Genomic DNA, 15,947 nt, shown 5'->3' on the forward strand with positions numbered 1-15,947 from the left:
CATCATTTACTGATAAGAGGTAAGTGAGTTAAAATAGCAGAGTCCATAGGTCAATATCTGTAAAAATGCAGTGGGAGATAGTGAGTGCAAAGTTGTTGGAAATGCTGATGATAGGAGGATGCAGACAGAGGAGAAGATTCTATCAAGCAGTGCTTCCTGAAAGAGGCCAGATGTCAGAAGGTTTTTGGAGATGGTCAGAACTGAGGTCTAACAGTTATAGGGGAGTAGGCATTCCAGATAGGAGGCAGGACATGACCCTGGGAATGGAGGGGGGTTAATTGAGAGTGAGGTGCAGTTGGAGTGAATTTAGATAAATGGAGACTGTTAATTGAGAATGAGGTGCAGTTGAAGTGAGTTTAGATAAATGGAGACTGTGAGCTCTGCTATAGTGGGAGAAACAATGGTATAGATGAGAGCAAGTTGATGGAGTGCCTTAAAGCCAGTGGTCAAACATTTCTGCTTGATGCAGAAATATATCTGTTAATTATTTTTATACTAATGTCTTTGTCCCCCTCCAGATTGTGAGCTCACTCTCTGAGTGAGGCAGAAACTCTCCCTAAAGACCAGCTGTGAATCAGACGACACCCATCCCTAATACCGTGCTTAAGCTTTTTCTGCCTGGTTTCACATCCTACATGGGAACTGAATCCACACCCAACAGATGATTTCCCCAAAGATGATTTTACTGACCCGGAAGCAAGATTTGCAAGATTGACTCAAGGTTCTCAGAAATTATGAAGGAAACGTGATTTGGCTACCCATCTTCCTACAGGCATACGGGAAGAATTTACATCTTCTTGACTGACCGAAACAAGAGTCTTCAAGACAAAACCTTAATATGCTATGATCTTTGTGCCATCAGGTTATGGAGAACATTTAACTCTACATCTCCCCCAAATCCAACTGCTTTTTGCTAATTGGCCCACTACTCTACCCGTGGATACTTGGATAAAGCTGACAGCTTCAAACAAGTAAATAGGTGCTGGTAGGCGCAAAACATCCCTGGTATTTGGATTTTTCTCCCTTCGTTTATCCCTCCCCTCAGCCTTACAGCACTTCTGTACATACCTATGTGTTTTATTTTTATTTATGTTAGTGTCTGTCTCCCTTTCTAGACTATAAACTCTCTGGGGGCAGGGGACAGGTCTACCAACTCTGTTATACTGTACAATCCAAAGTGCTTAGTACAATACCCAGAAAGTGCTCAATAAATGATTGATTGACTGAACAAAGCACTGCCCAGAGCAATATACAGGAGGTAAACCTCTAGGAATTCCATTTATTTCCATCAAATTAAATGGAAATTAATTCAAGAAAACAGAATATACTTACGCTGAGGTTTTTCACAATTCCTTCCGAGTCAACTGTTTTAAGCAAGAAAAAAGAAACATCTGATTTACTGCATTTACATTGTAACTACTGTACTGCATTATAGCCACAAGCCTCCTAGAAGAAGTTGGTCTCTGGAAAAAAAGTCAACCTAGTAACTCTTCAAGGTACAATTAAGAGTTTACTATGTGCCAAGTATTAAGGTAAATATATGTTAAGCTACAGTCCAGGGCTAGAATTGAATTGAAAACAGTTATTCTCTGAGTGGATTGCTTAATAGTACCATGGCCACAGTCACATTCCTTGTCTGGATATCAATACATTAGTAATCATCCCTATTGGAAGAGCAAGAGCATTATAGTCCCATTGAAAAAGACTTTTTATTTTTTTAGACTTTTTAGCCTTCACTGTCATACTGCTGAGGACTGATTTTCTGTTTATAACTGACCCAGTCAGATCCTAAGTATGATAGGATCAGTTTCTTTGCACTAAGGATTTTGTATTCAACTGAGTCATAATTGAAAGATCAAAAACTTAATGGAAATTATAAGAGAAAGGGATACTTCTTCCTCTACAACCGCACTTCAAATACATTGAGAGAAAAAGCAAAATGTGTTTTCAAAGTGTCTCCTTTTATCCAACTGCCTTTGAAAGGCTGTTTCTTGTAATTTTTCAGTTTTTTCTTTCCCAGATAAAGTCTCCATTCATACCATGTTCATCAAACTTTAATTACAACTATTACCACTACTCTTGGGAAAGGGACTCTAGAATCCGTCTTCCAACACTGATGGCATAAAACTCCCTGATCCAAACAGAGATAATCTGTTTGAGATACCTCAGGGAGTGTCTTCTCCAACTTCACTAGGGATTAAAAGGAAAATAGGCAACATGAGAGATTTAAGCTAGCTACGAGGAAGAACTTCCCCAAGTTGAAAATGGTTAAATGTTCCTAGAGGGAGACGAGAGGATTGCCCCTGCATACCTTTAAGAGTAAGGAAGATTCTTGTTTACTTGGTTATGTTGGAGCTGAGCTTCCCTTCAGGTTAAAACAGACTCAACAGTCTCTGCAATCCCTGCCTAACACTTTATTGCTTATTTCACATCTACTTCAACACTGGTTTTTCCACTCTGTCTACCCATAGGCTGGATGATACTCACAACTATAGAAGTCCGTGGGAATGTTTTTGGCCCGGATGCGAGCTGCAGGCCCTTCAAACATGAAGAAATCTATTTTTGGAAAGTAATCGGTCATAAATTCTAATTGGTTGCAGTCGGTTTTATCCATTCCTGAATGTGGAAACAAAAACCAGAACATATGTAAAGCACTGAATAACAACAAAAGCAACACCATTGAGCCAGACCAACGGTCTACCCAACCCAAAGTTCATCTTCGATAGTGGCAAGAGGATGATTGAGGGAACCATGTAATGTTTCATCCTCATGGTTAAGTATGAACCACCCAGCATCCTTAATTTTTCCCTCCACTTTTCTAACTTTACCTCTGGTAACCCATTTTGATCCCCCTTGTCCAATAATTTAGCCAAACCCTTCTTAAAACCAACTGATATTTTAGGATGCAGTTTTCTATGCAAACGTATTTTATAATATAATAATAATAATAATGATTATTATTATTATTATTATGGTACTTGTTAAGTGTTTACTATGCACCAAGCACTGTTCTAAGTCCTGGGGTAGATACAAGTTAATCAGGTTGGACACAGTCCTTGTCCCTCATGAGGCTCACACATCCCCATTTTACAGATGAGGTAACTGAGGCACAGAGAAGCTAAGTGACTTGCCCAAGGTCAAACAGCAGACATGTGGCAGAGCCAGGTATTAGAACCCAGATCCTTCTGACTCCCAGGCCTGAGGTCTATCTACTAAGCCAGGCTGCTTCCCAACTGAGCAGCTTTTTAGAGGACTTTTTCCTGACCGTTAATTCAGCGGAGTGATTGTATTGCCAATCTTCTTGCAGAATTTGATGTAATGTAAACTTTTTTTATAGTATTTAAGCAATTACTCTGTGTCAGGAAGTGTACTAAGCGCTGGGGTGGATACAGGCTAATCGGGTTGGACACAGTCCACGTTCCACTTGGGCTCACAGTCTTAATCCCCACTATTACAGATGAGGGCACTGAGGGACAGAGAAGTTCAGTGACTTGCCCAAGGTCACAGAGCACTCTTTTCCCACATACCACCAGTGATGAAAACTAGGTGTTAAATTTATTTCTCAGGTTTTACATATGGAAAATTTTCAAGTAATTTTTAATGTCTTGAGCATGGCTACATCTCTAGCTCTGAAGGCTTTGGACAGTGGATTGTCCAGAATCTTTCTGGTGGGAGTTGAGTTGAGCTTCCTGTTCTGATGGTGAGATTCTGGAAAGCTTGGGTTATATATTTATTTTACTCGTGCATATTTACTATTCTATTTATTTTGTTAATGATGTGCATAATAGCTATAATTCTATTTATTCTGACGATTTTGACACCTGTCTACGTGTTTTGTTTTGTTGTCTGTCTCCCCCTTCTAGACTGTGAGCCCGTTGTTGGGTAGGGACCGTCTCTATCTGTTGCTGACTTGTGCTTCCCAAGCGCTTAGTACAGTGCTCTGCACACAGTAAGCACTCAATAAATACAATTGAATGAATGAATGAATGGTATTTGTTAAGTGCTTACCATGTGTCAGGCACTACACTAAGGGCTACCAAATGAAGAAATGCTATGCTTTCTGCAGATATAAATTCTGACAACTGGTGGAAGATTTGGTTAACTTATTGAGTAATAATAATAGTAACAACAATAATAATGGTATTATTTGTTAAGCACTGACTGTGGGTTCTAGGTTCTGGGGTAGATTTGAGCTAATCAGGCTGGACACAGTCTCTATCCCACATGAGACTCACAATCTTAATCCCCATTTTACAGATGAGGTCACTGAGGCACAGAGAAGTTAAGTGTCTTGTCCAAGGTCACACAGCAGACAAGTGGAAGATTTGGAATTAGAGCTCAAGTCATTCTGACTCCCAAGTTCTATCCACTAATCCATGCTGCTTCAGGCCCATTTGAGGGACATCTCTTCAAGAGGCTTTCCCTAAGGCCTCTACTTTTCTTCCACTCCCTTTCGCTTTACCCTGACTTGCTCCTTTTATTCTTCCTGCTCTCAGCCCCTCCTCACTTATGTACTTATATTGCTGCCGAGAAGCAGTGTGCCTTAGTGGAAAGAGCACAGGCTTGGGAATCAGAGATCATGTGTTCTAATCCTTCTAATCCCAGGTCTGCCTCTTGGCAGCTGTGTGACTTTGGGCAAGTTACTTAACTTCTCTGTGCCTCAGTTACCTCATCTGTAAAATGGGGATTTAGACTGTGATCCTCATGTGGGACAACCTAATTACCTTGTATCTACCCCAGTGCTTAGAACAGTGCTTTGCACATACATTTAATACCATCATTATTTTTATTATTCATGTCTCCTTCCCTCTCTAGACTGTAAACTCATTGTGGGCAGGGAATGTGTCTGCTATATTGTTATATTGTACTCTCCCAAGCACTTCATACAGTGCTTTACACACATTAAGTGTTCAATAAATTTAATTGATTGATTAGCAGCTCCCAAAGTGGGTTTACTGGTTCCTGGTGGAGTCCACTCTATTACTGGCTTAACCAAAGAATTAAAGTTGAGGTGGGTAGAGATGGAGGGAGTGTGTGTAAAAGGAGAAAGAAGAGTGTTGAGATAGGTGGCTTATGATCACTTTAACACAGGTACCTGGCTGGCCTACTCCAAGAAGTAAGATGGGAGGAATAGGAACATCCCAGCCGTAAAGAATCTTAGAGGGCTAAAGAAGATATAGATAGATATAGAGAGATAGATATAGAGAGATAGATATAGAGAGATAGATATAGAGAGATATGTGTGTGTGCACGCATGCTCGTGCACATTTTCCTACAAAGAGGGATCTGGAATGATAAAACCCTGGCTACAAAACTAGACAGCAATCTCCTTGTGGACAGGGAACACATCTGCCAGCTTTGTTGCACTGTACTCTTCCAAGTGCTTAGTACAGTGCTCTGCACACAATAAGCACTCAGTAAACACTACAGATTGATTAGTACCATGGATAGATCGAAAACTCATCAATCTATTCCTTCACCATCCATCCACCTATCCTCCACCCCCCACCCCATGTTAATTTGCCCGCTCCCATTTAGTTTATTCACTTGCTGTTCCACCCTTTTCTACCTCTTCATTTCAGGTAGGGGACAGGCTTCCCATGTTTTGGGTTTGCAGGAATCTAATGATAATAATTATGGTATTTGTTAAATGCTTTACTACGTACCAGGCTCTTTACTGAGCACTGGGGTGGATATGAACAAATCAGATTAGACATAGCCCCTGTCCCACATGGGGCTCACAGTCTTATTCCCCATTTTACAGATGAGGTAACTGAGGCTCAGAGAAGTGAAGTGACCTGCCTAAGATCACCCAGCAGAAAGTGGTGGAGGTGGGATTAGAACCCACTATGCCATGCTGCTTAATCAGGGATGCAGGAAGACTGATTTAAAGGGAGTTTTCTCTGATTCTGATTAACTCTCTGCCCTGATGAACTGGAACAGGCTGAATCGAGGGGATCGGAAGGTCACTGCTGTCAGCAGTAACCACACACTTAGCCAACCCCAGCAGTATTTTGGGACATGGGGGTACGATAGTTTATCATCTAGTAGAGCTACACAATTATGTATACCATAACCTTGCCACCTCCCCCATATCACTGCTGCCCTGAGCGTCTGTCTCCCAAAATGACATACCATGGTCTGCCAGAATGATGATATTGACGCAGTTGTGTAAGTTTCTTTGCTTCAGGCCATCCATTAACATCCCCAAAGTCTGATCCACCAGTTCCAAGTTCTTAATTACCTGAAGAATAAACCTGACAGAATTAGTATTTTCCTCCAAAGCGGAGAAGCTTAACCCAAGCAATCACCTGCTCGGAGTTAAAAAAAAAATTCCCCTCTTGTCTGTGCTTACTGAGCTCTGTGCTTATCCTCATTCTATCCAAACCCCGCCCATCTCAACATTGACCTTCTCTGTTCCTCTAAGACAGTCTGGGCTTCTGCTACTTCATGAAAGAGAAAACTGACTGCCACTGAACAGACCTGATACCAGGCTAGGGCTGAATGGTTACTGGAAAGTCCTAACAGGAAAGGAGAGGGTACTGGGGAAAGAGAAACTTAAGGGGCAAAACAAAAAATCACCCACTTCTTCCAGCTATTACTGCTTACCTGCCTTCCTCCTTCTTAAAGGCTCCAGAACTATAGGCAATTAGTAAGGACCCAGGTTACCTTCCCCAGCTTGTCCTTCAAGGCCGGGGTATGACCCAGATCAGCCCCAAGAAGCACCCATCCAGTAGGATTTTACTGGCATCTAGGTAGGCCTGTCTTGCCTGCATCAGGCTGAACCTGACTTTAAGGATCTAAGGCTAAATACCATTGATTAAGTCAAACAGAGATTTCCAGCCAGGGATATAGGCCCCCAGGAAGCCTCTAAAGAATGGGCAATCACTGAGAGGGTAGTTATTCATTCATTCAATCGTATTTATTGAGCACTTACTGTGTGCAGAGCACTGTACTAAGCACTTGGGAAATACAAGTTGGCAACATATAGAGACGGTCCCTACCCACAACAGGATACTCTCTAGACTCATAGTAAGCAAGGAACATATCTACCAACTCCATCTTACTGTCCTCTCTCAAGTACTTACTACAGTGCTCTACCCCCACTGAGCTGTCAATAAATACCACCGCTTGATTGACAGCAGCTGCTGCAGTTCCTGATCTTGCTGAGCTTCTCAAGCAGCTGAGAATACAAGGGAATTGGCAGCTTCTGTCTTAGCCTGTTCCAGCTGTGGCCCCCATGGAAGCTGATGTCCAATGCTTAGAACAGTGCTTTGCACATAGTAAGTGCTTAATAAATGCCATTATCATTATTATTATGTGTTTGAGGAGAGGTTGGTGTGGGGCGAGAGGGGTTGAGTGCAAGGGCACAGTGAAGTGTGAAGGGGAGAGGATGTTTCCCATTAAACTTTAAGAGCGCAAGGCTGAAAACAGCTGGTCTAACGCCAGATGGGCAAAGCAAAGGAAAGGAAGCAGTGAAATTTGAGTAAAAAAGAAAGGATGGTGGAAAGAGTTGGGGATTTCACAGCTCACAGGAAGGCGGTATCAGAGGTAGTCAGCTTTTTGAGGTTTCAGCTAGAAAAGTTGGAAAAGTTACAACTTCCAGGACTTAGTTCTTTAATGGTTGGCATTATATCAGCAGGGATATAAGCTCCTTTTAAAAGCTAAAGGGGAATGGAGAGAATCATTCAAATCCAATAGATGTTTTCCAGGTGGCTTCATTACTCTGCCAAGAGCCCTCCTGATGTCTGCTGAAATCTGGCTCAATAAGGAGCAAGGGGCAATTTACATGGAAAATATAATGGCAAAGCACCTGTGCACACACACATAATTGCCCTTTATAATGCTTTCTGCCTATTGAAACTCACTGAGATCATTCCCATGCAATCATCTATACAAAACATTGTGCTTGGGGAGAATTTATTATATACAACTACAAATTCAGCTTCAAAGAAAGTCATCCAGCTCTGGTTATCAATGGAGATTAGGCTGCCCCATTTGCAAAGTACTTCTCAAAAGTTTCATTTTGAACAATTGGCACACCACTATTTATATTCTGCAGAAGTTCAGTGGTTCAAGGGCATGCAGTTCCAGTGCCTAGGCAACTACAGAACAATGACTTGATCAGTTTTTTTTTTAATGGCGTATTTTAAGCACTACGTGCTGAGCACTATTCTAAATATGGGGTATATATGGATTAATCGGGTTGGACACAATCTCTGTTCCACATGGAGCTCACAGTCTAAGTAGGAAGATGAACAGGTACTGAATCTGAAATTTACAGTTGAGGAAGTGACGTACAGAGAAGTCAATTAAAAATGATTGCATTTTTAAGCGCTTACTATGTGCCAAGCACTATTCTATACACTGAGGTAGACAGAAGGTAATCAGGTTGTCCTATGTGGGGCTTAGTTTTAATCCCATTTTACAGATGAAGTAACTGCAGCACAGAGAAGTTAAGTGGCTTGCCCGAGGTCACACAGCAGACAAGTGGTAAAGCCGGGATTAGAACCCACATCCTCTGACTCCCAACTACATGCTCTTTCCACTAAGCCACACTGATTTGCCCAAGGTCACACAACAGGCAAGTGGTGGATCTGGGATGGGAACCCAGATCCTCTAATTCCCAGGACTATGCTCTTTCCACTAGGCTATGTTACTTCCCAAAAGAAAAAAAAAAATCAGTAAACCTACATTGCCACTGACTGGTCCACTTGAATGTCCCGCAGAATCCGGTTCTTCTACATACAAAGTATAAAAGTCCGGTCTAGAGCAAGAAGAGAAATATCTACTAAAGGGAAAACACTTTGGATATGCAACTTAACAGTAACATGCACATCAAGGGGCATTATGTGACAGTGGGTTTAAAAACTGTATTGTATTTATCGTAGCTTTGGAAAGACTCCAGGAGAGGTGCTTCAAATCTTTTCTCAAAAGCTGATGCACCTATTCACCTTCTTATCACCCATTTGGAACTCCTCAGCCTTTATTTTCCTTTTCTTGATTTCATTCTATCGCATCCGGTAGTGAGATCTGATGCTATCAACCGTTACCTTTCTGATTTAGGCAGATCCAGCCACCGCAGTATGGAAAACACCCTCTCTCCATATGGGGAAAGCCTGTGGCAAATAGAGAAAATAATGAGACTGATGCATCCACACTTCATGACACACTGACCCAATCAGGCAGAGGGGAATTTTCAGAATCACAATCTCAGTGGGTTGCAAGCTGCAGTAGATTTAGCCATCTGGGCATTTTCATGAACAAATAAAATATAATGCCAATTATGTTATGCCTTTTTTTGAAAAGGATGACAATTCATTTTGAATCCTCTACAGGCAAGAGCATGAATAAAATAAACAAAGTAGGAATTTGAATGTGGTTTATAGGTTTCTCCAATGGGATTCCCTGTTTATAAAGTTGGCAGAGTTAAAATCCAAGAAGTCTGATAAACTACACTACATTAATTTGGAAGTTTATTAGAAGTGGTAAGAAATGTTTAGTGATCTCAAAGAAGAGATAACTCTGTTGATCTTTCTGAGCTGAAAAACAATTTCTACAAATAAAACTTGACTCCCTGCAGTTTCTTTCCTGATCAAGGTTACCACCCAAAGGATTCCACTCACTTGTTGTATATCTTGTACAGGGAGGGATATGTTCCATTAATAGCCACATCAGAGCCTGGCCAGAAGTAAGTACCGGCCTTCAAACCTTGATACATCGCAGTCAACCAGATCTGTAGGGAGATACAAGACGTGTTTCAGGCAATTAGAATAAAAGGATTGACTTAGTCTGTGAGTCCTGTGTGGGACAGAGACTGTGTCCGGCCTGATTAGCTTTATCTACCCAGCACTTAGAACAGTGTTTGACAAATTAAGCACTAAATAAATACTATTTTTAAAAATTCTACACAGCCCATGAGAGCATCCAGGGAAAACACATTCCAACTGGAGAGATTAGACTGAACTATGTTTATTGGGAAGAGAGAAAACAGCAGTTAAATCAATCCTACTTTCTAGCTGGAGTACAAATTTCTGAGTTTTGAATGAATATCATGAGTTGGGAAGTGTTGTGGTACCATAGCTCTGTCAGAATTTAGGATTATAAAGGTTTTGAGCAGCGTGGTGTAGTGGATAGAGCACGGCCCTGAGAGTCAGAATTCTAGTCTGCCACTTGTCTAGTGTGTGATCTGGGACAAGTTATTGAACTTTTCTGTGTCACAGTTACCTCATCTGTAAAATGCAGATTAATACTGTGAGTCCCATGTGGAGCAGCGATTGTGTCCAAATTGACTACCTTGTATCTATCCCAGTGCTTAGAACAGGGTCTGGCACATAGTAAGTGTTTAAAAAATACCATAAAAAATAGAGCTTTCTTTTAGGTTCAAAGTATACACTACAGGACCATGAGATTTTTTCCATATATGTGAGGATGGATGCAAAGCCAATCCTTTCTTCCCTGTCACAAATTCTGTCAATATGTATAAACTCCAATAGACTGTAAACTTCTTGAGGGCAAGGATCACATCTACCATTTCAACCGCACTCTCCTGAGTGCTTTGTACAATGCACTGTACACTGTAAGCAGTCAATAAATACCATTGATTGACAAAAATGGTCTACAAATTCTACCTGATAACAGTTTTTGACAGAAGTATGTTAATCTGGCAAGCTTTCATTAGGCTACTACTGGGGAATGTTGAGTGTAACACTGGCATCATTCTTGGAATATTGTAATACTGAGATATTGAAATATCACAGCCAGTGGGAACTCAATAAGTATGGCTGCTACTGGGATAGTATTACTACTGGAAATTTGGTGCTACTAAAGACAGAGAAGGCACAAGTAACAAGGACTTCCATAACCTAGACATTTGGGGAAAAATTGTTGTTTTTTTAAAATCAGTAATGGTATTGATTGAGTGCTTACTGATTAAAGTACTCTTTTAATCATGAATTCTATCTTGGGGACAGAAGAGGTATCTTGCCCTGGGGTAGTACAACTCTTAATGCCTTTCAGAGCTGTGATGTATTACATTGCTTGACATTTCTTGTTTAAAGAGAAATAGAAATTTTTATTGAAACATTAGACCAACTGATCAATCAATGATATTTATTGAGCACTTACTGTATGCAGAGTACTTTGTAACAGAGTTGGTAAACATGTTCCCTGCCCACAAGGAGCTTACAATCTAAATCAGAGTCAACTCTCTCATATCGTATGCTCCTAAGAACTTAGTACAGTGCTGTGCACACAGTTAGCACTCAATAACTGCACAGAGGTAGTATGGCCTAGTGAATAGAGTACAGGCCTGGAAGTTCTAATCCTGGCTCCACCACTTGCCTCCTGTGTGACCTGGGAAGAGTCACTTCACTTCTCTGTGCTTCAGTTACCTCATGTATAAAATGAGGATTGAGACTGTGAGCCCTATGTAGGACAGGAACTTTATCTAACATTATCTTGTATCTATGCCAGCACTTACTACAGTTCCTGGCACATAGTAATCAGTAGCATATACCGTAAAAAAATGAATACTATTGATTGATAGTCCAGATGTGAGACTTAAAAGAAATGACAAAAAGGTGAGGTAAGAAATTCTGATATTCTAGTCAATATTGTGTATAAAGGGTCACTGAGTGGGTACCACATTAAGAAGTGGAAGAGGATTCATGATGAAAAAAAGAGAGTTAATGAAGGAAAAAGAGGGTTGTTGAGGGGGAAAAAGAAGCAATGAACTTGTCTCCATTTTTCAAAAACAGCTCTTGAGGAGACTCAAGAAGCAATTCAGAACCGTGAAGAATCATGAAGCAGCATTGGTGCTCCGCGACCCCCCCCCCCCCCCCCCGCCCCGAGCACCTGTATATATGTATATATGTTTGTACATATTTATTACTCTATTTTACTTGTACATATCTATTCTATTTATTTTATTTTGTTAATATGTTTGATTTTGTTCTCTGTCTCCCCCTTCTAGACTGTGAGCCCACTGTTGGGTAGGGACCTTCTCTATATGTTGTCAACCTGTACTTCCCAAGTGCTTAGTACAGTGCTCTGCACACAGTAAGTGATCAATAAATATGATTGATTGATTGATAAGAAAAAGACTAGGAAAGATGAAGAAGACAAATGAGAAGCACTGACAAGAGGAAAAATCTTTGACCTGCAGTCAGAGGAATTAAGGTTGCTTATAAGAATACATTTTTGGCTTACTGAGTGTATTTTTGGCTTACTGGATCAGATTATCGTATCTCCAAGGTACCCTTCCAGTCCAATTTATTCTGTAAAGAGACACATGACTTCCCCCAATTTAGCCCAAGCCCTATGAGACAGGCCTCAGGTGATGGACTTTCTGGCAAACCGGTGACAAGTGTGGATTTGGGAGCTCGGGGTGGGGAGTGGGCACCAGGCTAGTTAGTGTCAGATTGAATCATATGATTGGACTGTCAATCATGGGGGCACGGCTTGGGTCATAATTCAACCCACTCTATTAGGAATTGGTAGAATAAGAACCCCAAACCCATTCATAATCCAAATGCCTCTTAAGCAAATCACACCCCTGTCACATATGAATTAAAATGAATTACAGATATGTACATTAGTATAATTAAATAAAAATGCCATTGCTTGCACAGGCAGTTTGGTCCCAACAATGTTTGAAATCTCTTGAGATGCTTGAGACAACCCTAATCTTGACATATCGGATGATAAAAGTTATAATTTGTGCTTCAAACAGATTGATACGTACCGGTTGGCCTCCCCACCAGGCGGAACTGAATTTCTCATTTGAAGAAAGGGAGAAGTTTTTGTTAAGATTAACATCATACATGCTATTGTCAATAATGCCGTGGGTTTCTGGATACAAGCCCTAAAATGAAAATATGGGGCAAAATGAAAAACTATAATAATACATAAACTCGCAATAAACAGAGGTGAGGAAAAATAGGACTCCTGGACCAAGAACAAAGCTACCTCTCTTCCGTCTCTATTTCAAACAAATCATCTTCATCTGAATATTAGTTCCCAGCAAGGACAGAAGCCTATTATCCATAAAATAGTGACAAGGCCTAATTTAAGGTGGGACATGCAATATCCTCTACCCCTAGACCACTATCAACACACATATTTACTGTCACCAAATCCTGTCAGTTCTACCCTCACAGCGTACCCCAGTGCCACCCGAGACATAATCCCCATTCCCCCACATCCTCTCTTCCACCCATGCATCTTCTCCCCATGCCCCCTGGAACATCCCACCAGTCCTGCTTCTCCCTCCCTCTTGACCCCTCTAGCTGTTCCTCCTCCATTCTTCTCCTGGACAGAGGTTCACCCCTCCTCCCAGAACTTTTCCCCTCTCTTGCGAAGTGGGAGGAAAGCAGGGGGGCAGGAAAGAGGCACAGAGGGCAATTAAGAGCCTGGCCACAACCCAAGTCCTGCTGGGTGATGTGTGGCCTTGGGAAAGTCACTTAACTTCTCTGTGCCTCAATTACCTTTATCCATAAAATGGGGTTTGAGATGGTGAGCTCCATGTGGGACAGGGACTGTGTCCAACCTGATTATCTTTTATCTACCTCAGTGCTTAGAACAGTGCTTGGCACATAGTAAGTGCTTAATAAGTATTATTATTATTTTTATTACTAATAATAATCCTTTCCTCTCCATCCAAACTGCTACTACACTAATCCAAGTACTTATCTTATCCTGCCTTGACTATTGTATCAGCCTCCTCACTGACCTCCCTGCCTCGTGTCTCTTCCCATTCTAGTCCTTACTTCATTCTGCTGCCCAGATTATTTCTCTAAAAACCTGTTCAGAACAATTCTTTCCACTTCTCCAAAAACCTCCAATGGTTGCCCTTCCACTTTTGTGCTACTTTTCATCATTTTAAGACATTAGCTCACCCACTCCTCTCTTATCTCACTGATTTCCTCCTACCACCAAGTTGACACACTTCACTACTCTAATGTAAACATATTCACTGAAACTTGATCTCATCCATCTCCCCACCATCAAAGCTATCCTAAAAGCTCAACTCCTCTAAGACTCCTTCTCTGACTAAGCACCAATGCACTTGGCTCTGTACCCTTTAAGCACTTCATATTCACCCCATCCTCAGCCCCACAACACTTATGTTCATATCCTTTTATCAGTCAGTCTTACTCTTTGAGCACTTACTGTGTGCAGAACACTATCCTAAGATCTTGAGAAAGTACACTTCTCTGCCGCTAACCTCCTCACTGCCTCATTCTCGCCTGTCCCGCCGTCGACCCCTGACCCACATCCTTCCCTTGGCCTGGAATGCCCTCCCTTCACACATCCCCCAAACTAGCTCTCTTCCTCCCTTCAAAGCCCTACTGAGAGCTCACCTCCTCCAGGAGGCCTTCCCAGACTGGGCCCCCTTTGTCCTCTCCTCCTCCCCATCCCCCTCCACCTTACCTCCTTCCCCTCCCCGCAGTACTTGTACATATTTGTACAGATTTATTACTCTTTTTATTTTACTTGAACATATTTACTATTCTATTTATTTTGTTAATGATGTGCATATAGCTTTCATTCTATTTGTTCTGATGGTTTTGACACCTGTTTACATGTTCTGTTTTGTTGTCTGTCTCCCCCTTCTAGACTGTGAGCCCATTGTTGGGTAGGGACCATCCCTATATGTTGCCAACTTGAACTTCCCAAGTGCTTAGTACTGTGCTCTGCACACAGTAAGTGTTCAATAAATATGATTGAATGAATGAATACAATATAGCAGAGCTGGAAGACACATTCCCTTCCCAAAATGAGTTCACAGCCTAGAGCTTACAGCACCATTTCCCCTAGCTATAATTTGTTTCAATGTCTGTCTCCCCCACTAGACCGTAAGCTCCATGTGGGCCAGGATCAAGTTTACTTATTGTTTTGTACTCCCCTGAGTTTAGTTGGTATTCTCCTACACACAGTAAGCACCCAATAAATACCACTGATAGATAGGGATAGGGTTTTCCCCATTTTCTGCCCTACAACATTCCCCTACTTTCTTTTACCAGTAGCCACAAAATTGACTTTCCTGGTGGGCTACCTGCTGAATCACTTACCGTTACAATGGTGTAATGATTTGGGAAAGTTTTAGTTGGATAGACTGCTCTCATGTACGGTGAGTGTACTCCACATGTTTCTGTAATAGATCACATGGAAAAAAAGTGTTTAAAAATTGTTTCCAAATCTGGAGTTGGAGTGCTTTGCACATAGTAAGTGCTTAATAAATGCCATTATTATTATTATTATTATCATGTTTAAACAGCTAATGTTTAAGCAGTAGATTTCTTTCAGAATAAAGGAAAGCTCACCACAGTAGTTCCAAACACCATTAGGAATAAATCCGTGATTAATATAAATTGAAAGCCTAGTATATCAGATTAATTCCTCCCCTTGCCTAAGTGTCTGAAATTCATTAGGGGGAATATGTTATTATAGAAAGAAAAAAAATTATCAGTGCTGTGTTCGGTACATAATAATGCTCATTTTTACAAAAGGCACCAAATAGACATGATGCTCTTTCAATGAAATTGCATTATTTATAAATAAACTAGTTTTATAATTTACACAGCGTGGCTTAGTGGAAAGAGCACGGGCTTGGGAGTCAGAGGTCATGCGTTCTAATCCCAGCTCCACCACTTATCAGCTGTGTGACTTTGGGCAAGTCACTGAACTTCTCTGTGCCTCAGTTACCTCATCTGGAAAATGGGGATTAAGATTTGTGAGCCCCTCGTGGGACAACCTGATTACCTTGTATCTACCCCAGCGTTTAGAACAGTGCTTGACACATAGTGAGCACTTAACATATACCATCATTATTATTCCATTTAGGAAATCAATTTCTCTTTCATTTCTTTAAAAGGGAACATTACATGATTTGGTCTCCACTGTTCTGGCCATTTCTTTTCTGTTCAGTAACCTCGCTGAAGAGG

At 41.2% G+C, this 15,947-nt stretch overlaps 1 protein-coding gene across 1 annotated transcript in view; it reads right to left on the reverse strand.

Moving 5' to 3' along the window:
* Window positions 1–15,947, reverse strand: part of ENPP3 (ectonucleotide pyrophosphatase/phosphodiesterase 3) — a 131,048-nt gene that overhangs the window by 45,753 nt on the left and 69,348 nt on the right. Inside the window, exons 8-15 of the mRNA XM_038769368.1 lie at window positions 15,075–15,154; window positions 12,746–12,865; window positions 9,627–9,736; window positions 9,054–9,119; window positions 8,695–8,767; window positions 6,136–6,244; window positions 2,488–2,616; window positions 1,333–1,364 (exon numbers count right to left, since the gene is read on the reverse strand). Coding sequence (XP_038625296.1) covers window positions 1,333–1,364; window positions 2,488–2,616; window positions 6,136–6,244; window positions 8,695–8,767; window positions 9,054–9,119; window positions 9,627–9,736; window positions 12,746–12,865; window positions 15,075–15,154 — 719 coding nt within the window. The remainder of the gene's footprint in view (window positions 1–1,332; window positions 1,365–2,487; window positions 2,617–6,135; window positions 6,245–8,694; window positions 8,768–9,053; window positions 9,120–9,626; window positions 9,737–12,745; window positions 12,866–15,074; window positions 15,155–15,947) is intronic.

The sequence above is a fragment of the Tachyglossus aculeatus genome, chromosome 2 (assembly GCF_015852505.1).
Source record: "Tachyglossus aculeatus isolate mTacAcu1 chromosome 2, mTacAcu1.pri, whole genome shotgun sequence".
NCBI classification, from domain to species: domain Eukaryota; kingdom Metazoa; phylum Chordata; class Mammalia; order Monotremata; family Tachyglossidae; genus Tachyglossus; species Tachyglossus aculeatus.